Genomic DNA, 10,346 nt, shown 5'->3' on the forward strand with positions numbered 1-10,346 from the left:
AGCAATTGTGTGAGACACGGTTCGTCCGTCTGGGTTGTCCATGAAGAGAGTCGCCGGCAAGTCTGTATGTGCGTGTGTGACCGTTCGTCTGGTCCGAGGAAGGGGATTCGCTGGCCGTCCTGTATGTTCGGGTGAGGCGTATGTGTGTGCGGCAGAGTGCGGTGTTGGTGTGTGCGTGTGTGTTAGGTATTAGTGACACAAGGTATTTGGTAGTAATCGTGGCTGCAGGTCGGCGGGATGCGGACGTATAAGAAGTCGTGGGAGGTCGAATCGAAGAATTCCAAGGAGGGGACGAGGACGCCGGCGCTCTAGGTGTAAAGTGTACGGTGGATGCAAGAGAGAGAGATGGAAGTAATGGAGGAGGAGAAAGAGTGGGAGGAAATGGAAGAGGCAGAGAGCGTGCGGGAGCGTTTGATTAGTATTAGAAATGAGAAGGAGTGTGTCGTCAACAAATGCGGGAGAGAGCGAGGGGGGCGCGAGCAACAGAAGACTTCCTCGTCGGGTGAGGTGTGTGTCTGATCTGAAGTGCCTCAAAAGGTAAAGTCTGGTCCAACCAGTCGATCGGATCCAGCTTAAAGAAAAGAGAGTCGCAGTCGACTTAGGGCAAGACAAGACGGCACTGGACGGGAAGGGGCAGGATGGGACAGAGCTAAAAAGTAAATGCAAAAGCAAAAGACGAAAGTATCCATCGATGGATGGTGGAGGATGGGATTCGCGAGCGAGTGTGTGGTGTGTCCTCAGGTCTTTCTTCGGGACCTTAGGACTCAGGAGTCAGTCAGGATTTGCACTCGTCGGCCACCGCAATTGCCTTTCCTTCCATGCCTGCCTGTTGGGAAGAAACGGAGCTCTTTCTCTCGTTGCTGCCGGATACTGGAGCTCTGCTGGAGCTTCCATGTCTCCCGCATGTCATGACAAGCCTTATTACTTGGGTACTAGGTAGTAAGTAGGGCAGCTTGAGCCCTTTTTCCAGACATGTCTTTCTCATCACCACTTACACCCGATGGATGCTTCCCATCACCACCATCGTCTGACGACACTCCCCTCATCTCAAGTATTTCATGGCTCTGCTTCTACCTTCCACACGAGGACTCTTCCACTGCGTGCATGTATCCGCAAGGACACCATCACCATCCCAGTCCTCTTCTCCTCTCCTGCATCGCTGCTGTACATGCAAGCCGCACGGCACATTTCACATTTCACATTCACATCACCGCTTCCTGGTCAAGCCCTGGCTCCTCGCCGCCGCCCATGTGGTCCAGCAGTGGCTCTAGCCAGACCCTTCCAGCCAGCTAGAGCTGCCCGAGCATCATTGACACCCACAAACGAACCACAGCGGACCACCCGTTGAACGCCAACAAATGCGTCGTGGATACCTGCTGCGTAGGTGCTGCGGGCCGTAGGCGCGCCTGCCACCGTGACCGCAAACATCCAATCTTGAACAGCGCTCGTCATTGACTGGAGCCCCGGATCCCAGAGGCCCAACCTCAGTATTCCCTACCAGCAGCACACCGCCTTCGCTCTGCCCTATCAAAGACCACCTCGCTTCTCTGCTTTTACGCATTCCTAGCCATATCAGATGGCTCTTTCCACCACTCACTGATACCCAAATCCTTCAGGCCACCATCGAGATTGTTCTCATGAGCAACAACAACAACATTGGCTCCCGCCAGATATCGCGCCGCTCCGAAGCTATCCAGTCAGCTCTTGCAGCAGTTAGCAGCAGTAGCAGGAAAGCTTGCGTCGGGCTTCGTCTTCGTCTACTTCCTCCATACAGCACCGGAGTCTCCACCGTCCAGAAAGCAAAAAGGCCACTGGCCAGGCGGTTTGGTGGGGAATCTGCAGGGAAGTCCAGCACCTTAATCTGGACAAATGAGCTGCGAGGCCAGGGATGCACGGCTCTCGGGCAATACGCCTTCAGGGGTCCTACGAACCATTTGCAGCTAGACGACTCGAGGAGGCTGGTTGGTCCAGCAGGAATAGGGGATGGCCTTGCCTACAAGTCCAGAGCCAAACGCCGCCTTCGCCCAAACCACCGCCGTTAGTCGCCTTAGTCTCGCCCCGGATCCAGCTCCTAGGGGACACCAACGAGGTCACAGGCTTCGCACGCGTGCCTGTCTCAAACATGGAACATCGTTGCCGCGGGAGGCTTCTTGCAGGAACACCACAAACATGACGACTCACTTCAACTCACAAGTCAACAGCCAAAGACTACTACATCGAGACGCAGAAAGCAACGGCACACACATACGTCGTCCAGACCTTGTCGACGAGACGCTTTGCCGCTTCCATTGGCGCAAATTTGCACAAATAGGGGCTGGGCTGGGAACAGTACAATACGGCGGCGATCCTCGACCTCGACTCGCATCCGCCCCGGCCTCAAATCCACGCAGAGACTTCAGATGTGATATTATCGCTCCATCCACGGACGGGTCCCTCTCGTCTCCCACATAGCAGCCCGCTTCCCCTTTACGCCGTCGCCGTCGAGTCGGTGCGCTTGCTCACGTCGTGGGGGCAGGCCGTAAGCAGCCTACCAATCGGCTGACAGCTGCCTGCCAAACTGCTCGTGTCCAGCGTGAGCCCGGTGCCAGCTAATAAACCGTCCGGCTGCTGTACGAATGACGGGACGAGGCTCGAGCTCTTCTCCTCAGAATCCACCCTTGCCGGTGCTGGGACTCGAGTCCCAATCCTGCAGCTTTCAGCAACCTGAAGTTGATAGTGGACCATCTTGCTCAGGATGGTGCAGCCTGACATTGTGGAATGCAGCCCCCCATAAATGCACTTGCAAGGGGTCTGCAGGTCATCGTGAGATTTCTAGATTTCCAGCATGCAAGACAGCTAAGACAACCACCTCTCTGTTATCCACGACGCCGCTTTCACTCAGAACGCCATTCCAGTTGTTGTTTCCCTCAACTGAAAATCGAAGCGTTGTCAGCTTCCCTGCCGATATCCTCGCTTTCAATATGGGATGGAGCCACTAGTTGTGCCGATCGCCCTCAAACTGGGGGCTCAAAAGACTAGGATCGTTCAGCAAGACATCGCTGGCAACGGCGCAAAATCCCCCGGTCAGATACGGCGCGAGCGGCAAACCCACGACACCCACAGAAACATCAAACAAATACGCCTCTATCTCCAAGTCTCGAAAGTAAGTTGAGCGAAACGCTAGAAAACTGTTCTAGATCCCCTCTGTGCTGCAACTTGCGACCTCAACGTTACTAGTTAGCCAACCACACCAAACACAAGTTCTTGCTCGTGCGACACTTGGCCGAAGTGTGTCGTTGCTTTACCTAGATACTTCTACCTTTGGATGCTATCTTATGTGGGTGACACCAGAGTCATTATCCAACAAGCAGCATCGAATGGCTCCTCAAGTTCATAGCGCCAGGGATGACAGCGGCAAGCGTAGCCAGCCTTCGTTCTGTGCGCGTTCCTCCTCCCGAGTCCGCAGGATTTCCCCGGCAGGGATCGCGGGGACCTGACACGTCCCGAGTGCGCCCTACTCATTGCTTGAGTCTCTGTTGCTGTCGTCTCCAAGACAAAGGCAATCACTGTCTCCACGCAGAGATCTACATCTGCGACAGTGATCAGATGGCGCGAAAACAATCGTGTCGATGGCTCGGGCTATTTTCCGCACTAACAAGTCAAGATGGTGTTCTACCCCTTTCTCATGCTTCATGGTGCAACTTCATCATCTCGGGCAAAACACATGGCGCACGGATGATTTCATCTTCCGTAGCTCCCGAGGATCGCTCCAGGAAGAACACGGTTTTGGTCTTTCAGCGCAGCCTGCTCCTTCGGTCTCTGGGCATATCAAACTTCTGACGAAAGTACGCGACAGACGGGATGTGGAGTCGGCCGGTTGACCACAATCCCAATTCCCTCATCTGAACAGGGGCTCCTGCAACCGCACGGCCTTAGAATCCTGATTGACCTGCCTCAGCTCATCCTCAGTCAGCAACTGGATTGCCTGTTTGGCATTCCTTCAGCCACACTTGCTGGCCCTGTGATACATTATGGTCAAGGGCTGTTGGGGCCATGTCGCAACGATCTGGGTCGGCTGTCAGGTCAGTCGGAGACCGGGACTTCAATGAGCACGCAATGGCCCAAACAAGGTATCGAGTCCATCGGCAACGTTTCCGAGAAACAGAGCCCCCATCTATATCGCTATCAATATACGTCAAGCCAGTCTTTTCCGCGTACCGAAAAGAGCCTTTCTCTGGCTGACGTCCACAAACTATCGACAGTCGAAACGAAACATTCTCAGGGTCTCGGTTGACTTGGTCGCAATTCTGAATCGCCGTTTACTGGTCGCACGGTTCGGACGAACACAAGACGGGCCTCTCGTAGCCGTCGGTTCGCGTCATTTCACAACAACCCGGCCAGATAAATTTGTTTCCGTCAAGCGTACCCAGACCCTGCTCGGGCTCACGATGCCCGCCTTGGACGAGCAGGCGCGTCGATAGTCTCAACGCCCCAGCAAGGCATCTCATTGTCCGAGGGCGTTAAGAATCGCCATGCTTCGGCGACGAAAATAGATTGTGACACCCTCACGCAACTTCTTGGTTGCCCTATTCGGAAAAGGGAGCCAGTCAGCGAGCTGTCACGGGCGTCGAGTAACATCTGAAGTAAGTTCAGTCGGAAGCTTTGTTCTGGAACTTATCCGGGTATCACATCAGACTGCGTGGGTTCCCGGCCGTCAATCGCCCCGTGATGCCTCCGGCTAACCTTATTAACCAAACGGTTGTCGGCACGCCAATACCTCGGAAACCAAACTCTCTTGTGATCTTTGCTCTCCGTTGAGATGATGCCGGAATTGCCAGAGTCTTCTGACTTCTAGCCGCCGTGGCAACCCAGACTCTCGGTCTCTGGGGCATTCCTGTGAAACATTCCTGATTTAAGCGTAAATGGACTTGCGAGATATGGGCGAAGTATGTCACTGCTATTCATTCCTTGGCTCTGTCGATCCGGGCGATAGGCTGGCGAGCTGAGCTTGGCAGTTTTTTGTTTCATCGAGATGTGTCGGTCCAAGTCAGATGTCTCGGAGCAGGTCTTGTTGCGCATGTGCTGCCAAGTAAAGTAGGCGGTTGCTGAAAATACCAGACTTTGCGACAACGAGCTCGGCTGTCGTGGCAACGTTGATCAGAGGTAAACATGCTTCAAGCAGCATCTTGGCAGCTGGAAAGAAACCTTTCAGCTCGCCTCAGCTTGGGGCATCATTTTTTGCGATGGATTGTTTCTCAACACGGCTGTGCTTGGCAAAGTCTAGGTTGCCGAGGTACTACTCCAGATGCTCAATATCCAGGCGAAAGTTCTGATAAGTCTGAGTGTTCATCTTCTTCCATGTGCTACATTCAGAAAGTGGCATGCCCATGGTGTTGATGAAATTTGCCAGAGATGATAACGTGTGGGATGTTTGTTGCTCAGAATGATGGTTGTGGGGTGGAAACTATGGTTGATGATGCTGCCCATACAGCCAGTTGCATTCATGTCCACGAACCAGAGTGCTTGGGCAGCAGTAGATATAAATGGCGCAATCATAGAGCATGATCCTGATGTACAACAATGATCATCCAACCGGGTGTGTTAGATGTTCTCCATCTCTCTGAGAACTGAGTGCGCTTCCGCGTGGTCACACCTCTGTCTCTCTCACAAGGCGAGGTGTATATGTGATGCTGGACTGCATGGAACATTACGTTATTTCCTTTGTCCCGCGTCGTTATCCTTTCATCTTCTACCTTGTAGGGTGAATAAACTATAGACGCGTTCACAACTTAAGGATGGGGCATCAGCTGAGTGTCGATACTTGCTGTCGGCAGTGAGTGTATTGTGAATGCCTTACTATGTGTTGCTATCTCCGTCAACACCGGCCATTGCTGGGTAAGTTCTGGCTAGCTTAGTTGGTGATATTGTCCATCTTCATATTTGCAGATTCTCTGTACGTTTTGTGGGATCCATTGCCCTTTTGTCCTGTTAGGGAAGTCTGCGGTTGTGTTTGGTTTCTTGTGATGGCACTTGGGCAATGATTCAGATTCAGAGCAGCTCTTAGGATTGTAGCCTCCAAGGGAAAGCCCGTCTTGGAACTAAAGGCTGTGATGTGTGGATATAAAACGCTCTCACGGTAGACCTGTCAATCTCCAAGCCAAGCCAATGTGCTACCATTTGTTACGTGGCTTGATAGTTTCTTATGATATCAAACCAGGCTCTCCCAAGCGCTATCCTTAGCTGAGTGTCACATTACCAACCTGGAATCTACCATTTTTCATCGTTATCTCTGACGTATTGGATCGTCATACATGTAGAGGGAATTGCATCTGGCTGGTCCCTATGAGCTTACAGTCTTCAGTTGCCCATGACGCGAAGTTGCTTGTCGTTCTATGAGAAAGAATCCGGAAAGAGACTTTAATTTTGTTCCCTCCTTGCTCCGAGTTTGTTTTGGAGAAGAATCCTTCTTTTAATAGAGAAACTGTCGGATGTACCGCCATTTCGACCATATCACAGGGTCGATATCGTAGGGATGGGGACACCAGGTCACTGCCAGTGTCATAAAAGCGAGTCCGTATCTTCTTTCCATTGCTTTCTTTACAACCAGAAGATATCTTCGTCTGGTTACGGATGCCAGTTTGATGCATCAAAGTATCAATAGCACCTCCATGTATAGATCCCTGTGGCTGAGGTCGTTCGACGATATGAAGAGTCATGAGCCCCGTGTGTGTCATCCAGCATTATCGCCGTCTTCGGTGTATTTGATGAGGTATTCTGGTGTGCATAGAATTCGTATGTTTTGCAACATTTTTGTCCGCGGAACAATCAAGTAGAAGACGGTGATTCGATCCCCGTAAGTTCTCCGGAATTGAACGCCTGCAAACGACCTTGAAGCCCATATGATTGTGGTGTGTTCCAGAAGAAACGCTTTCGGGGCGCCACTCTTCCATTTTATAAGTAGAAGCCACGTTCAATCCATCAGGAAGACAGATGAGAACATGACGCAAAAGAGATAAGTCACGTTTTCGCTAGCGACTGCCTTCATTGTTCTGGCTTGTCGCCCATGAATCGGTCTAGTGCCCCAACCGGACGTTTCTTGCCGCCGGTAAATGTGTCCAGAAAAATTAACGAACAACAGTCGAGAGGGACCCCGGAAATGATGTAGATGAATCTTCCACAACACGGCAAGAGTCAGGCACGTTTCGGTGGCATGATTCTGATGAAAAATAGTATGATGACTGGTTGTATGAACATATTTGACTGAATGGTACTTAGAAGTTTCGAACATTGCCCAAGAAGCGTCTCGTCTTGAAACTGGGAGCGAGGTATTCTTCGTTGAAGAGTAAGACAAGCCGAATGGTGGATGAGAGAAGCCGGATTGGTGGAAGACGGCAACTTCCAGTCCGACTGGATATGGGCTTACTGGCTAGATGACCGGCACAGACGACCGTCCATGAGCTCAACCCAGTCTTCACTGCCAACACAGCGGTGATACCACTGAATGGAGTCGGGATCATACTTCTTCTTGATCTCTCGGAGCCTGTCGTAGTTTGGACCCCAAAAGGTCTTTTGCCAGTCGGGCTCGCGGTCGTCAGCCTTTTGCAGTCAGCAAATGTCTCCATGCCTTTACGACGGGGCGGCTCTTGCGAATGCTCACCTCGTTGATGTAGGCACCGGAATTGGGGGCGAGACTCCGTAGGGCACCGCAAACTCGCTCTGTCGCATCGTCCACGGCATACGCCACCTGAGGGTAAGCAACAGAATCGTCCCACCCCCTCGTGACGAGAAAGTGCACTACTGCCTCCCTCCAGGCGGGATTGAGGGCGTTATCGACGGGGATACTACTGGCGATCAACCCCCCTGCAATCGTGGGGTTCGAGATGCCGCTCTTTCAGATGTTAGTAAGAAGTCCATGGTTGAAGAGAGAGAGTAATCTCGGACAAAAGAGAGGAGACACACTGAAGGGGGTTCGGCACGAGGCCCGACGGCTTCGAGCACTTGGGCCATCTTCTGCACGTTGTTAGTGAGCGGCGCGGCGGGTATCAGTCTCGAGACAGTTGCGCCTCCTCCACCAGCAGCACCGCTCAGCGCTGCCACCGGAAGCATCTCGTAGACTGTAAACCAGTCTGGAAAGTACGTAATGTTGGAGGTAAACGAGACCTCAGAGGCAGCATCCTTCAGCTTGGATAACACAGGCGCCGCCAGCGTTTCCGCTGTTCCGTTCGGTTTGTTGTATATGAAGAAGAAGAAACTGAAGTGGAGTGACTTATAAGACGGAGGGCCTGCGACTGTATAGAAACCCTGGAAACCTCCAGCTTTAAGGGCCGGAAGCTCGGTGTGAAGCTCTGCAATCAGAGACCACCAATCCTTGACGGTGGTGTTGGGACTTCTGTCCACGTTAAGGATCCAGGTGGTTGCTTGAGGCATCGGGTGTGCCTTGACGGTCAGCTCTGTGATGACGCCAAAAGTCCCGCCGCCGCCGCCGCGGATCGCCCAAAAGACGTCGGCATTCTGGCATTCATTGGCAGTGATGATGTCCCCTGTAGGCGTGACGACGGTTGCTTCGATGATGCTGTCGGCGCCCATGCCGTACTCGCTGGTGAGCCAGCCGTGGCCGCCGGCGACAGCCCAGCCCACGAGGCCAACGTCCTTTGTAGATATCAGCTTCTGTGGTTTAGGTTGTCCAATGCGCGAGTCGTTGTTTACTTACCGCGTTGGTCCCGCCGACCACGGCGACTTCATGCTCTGCAGCAGCCCGAAAAGCTTCATCATCCTGGATCCCGGCGCCAAAGGTCATGGCTAACTGAGGTGTAGAGGTGGTTGAGTTGAGCGCAGGGCATCTCGGAGCAAAGTCTGAATGGAATTCATGCTTCTTCAAGTTATGAGTCCAGACCCTTCCGGTATTGTGAGTGAAAGTACAGCGAGATTCGCAGTGGCAGAGAGGACCTACGACAAGCTCCCCAGGCAATGCTCCTGGGAAGGAAAGGGGCAACATTAGAAAAATGTCTGGATAGCCTCGCGAAGGTCAAACTCACTTGGACGAGCCATGACCAGTATTCTTGACGTTCAGACGCAGATTGTGCTCGCGAGCAAACTTGACGGCTGCTTGGACGTCTTCCGCACTGGTCACATTGACGGAGTACGCAGGATAACGGCCCACGGTACATCCTCGGGAACCTGCCAAAGGGTCACCGGAGGGACTGGTGCCGTTTTCATGGATTGGGTTGCAGCTGTTGTTCGCATACCATGGGGAGTGAACGCTCACTGGGTCAGATGAGTGGAAGGCGGCTGTGGTCCAATTTGAGAGGACTGCTTGGCAGGCAGCTTCGTCGTAGTTTGGCTGGTCCTTGTAGCAGACTGGCCCAGGAAGGACGGTCTTGAGAAGCCTTCCGGAAATGGTCTCGTTGAGGGCCGTCCACACTGCGTCCGAAGGCCAGCAAGAGTCGCCAGGGGCCTGTTTAACTTAGCGGTTCGTTCTAGTTTCCATATTGCTTGTCTAAGAATTCCAAGATGAGTAAGTACTTACGCATTTGCAGTCCGATGCGTTTGCGAGCTTGGTAGCAGCGACAGCCACTGCACAAAGTTGACCGAATCTCATCGCAAGAGGCTCGATAATTCGTGACCGAAGTGAAAGATGTCTTGTCCACGGGGATAAACACGTTGTCCTTCAATGATATGGCCCATCTGATTATATACTATTCCAATTTGTCTGCTGAAAAATTGCGGGCTGTTGCAGTTTTCCATGCGTCACGACGGCGATTTGATAGTACAGCTCATTGAATACGAGGAAGATGCTGTTGCAATACGCGAATTCACGTATAGAACTTCAGTGCAGGCAGTGCAACTGGGCGCTCATAACGCTTGGCCATTGGCTCAGCATATAGCCGACTACACGTACTTCACAGGCATCCAACTTCCTCTTGCTGCTCTGTTGCCTCTTCGAGCATATTGTTCTATGTTCTACGTAGCTCTACAGTCTCTATTTCTTGAGAAGCTAGGCGACTTAGTATCTTGTCTTGTGCCTGACAACGGCAGATCCTGACCAAGGTTTTTGAACACTCGTATCTAGCGGCATCTATCTAAAGTCGCTACCCCGACTATTACTAAATCTACTTAGATACTTTATCTTGGCTTAAAAACACTAATCTAGCTATCTAGTTATGTAATAAGAAATAAGGTTGAACCGTCGATCCCATAGAAACTTCTGTTAGGGATGCGGTAAATAAAAACGACGTCGTGTGAAGGTACGCGTGTCCGTGGCTTATGCCGCTATTCACCGGAAGTTGCGGTGAGGCTTAAGCTATCTCTCATTTCAAGGAACGGCACCTGGTATGCTGAACACGCTCCCCGGCTACAAAGCAGGCCGA

General features: G+C 52.2%; 1 protein-coding gene across 1 annotated transcript; it reads right to left on the minus strand.

The window, feature by feature from the left end:
- Nucleotides 1–7,398: 7,398 nt before the first annotated feature.
- CGCS363_v006680 (FAD-linked oxidoreductase ZEB1) lies at nucleotides 7,399–9,577 on the minus strand (the record flags this gene model as incomplete). Its single annotated transcript, XM_036638529.1, has 6 exons — nucleotides 7,399–7,575; nucleotides 7,637–7,867; nucleotides 7,939–8,628; nucleotides 8,690–8,873; nucleotides 9,015–9,433; nucleotides 9,506–9,577. 6 exons carry the CDS (start codon nucleotides 9,575–9,577, stop codon nucleotides 7,399–7,401), a joined length of 1,773 nt encoding a protein of 590 aa, XP_036495677.1.
- Nucleotides 9,578–10,346: the final 769 nt, after the last annotated feature.

This window comes from Colletotrichum siamense (assembly GCF_013390195.1).
Source record: "Colletotrichum siamense strain Cg363 chromosome Unknown KSG_Cg363_contig04, whole genome shotgun sequence".
In the NCBI taxonomy this organism is placed as follows: Eukaryota; Fungi; Ascomycota; class Sordariomycetes; order Glomerellales; family Glomerellaceae; genus Colletotrichum; species Colletotrichum siamense.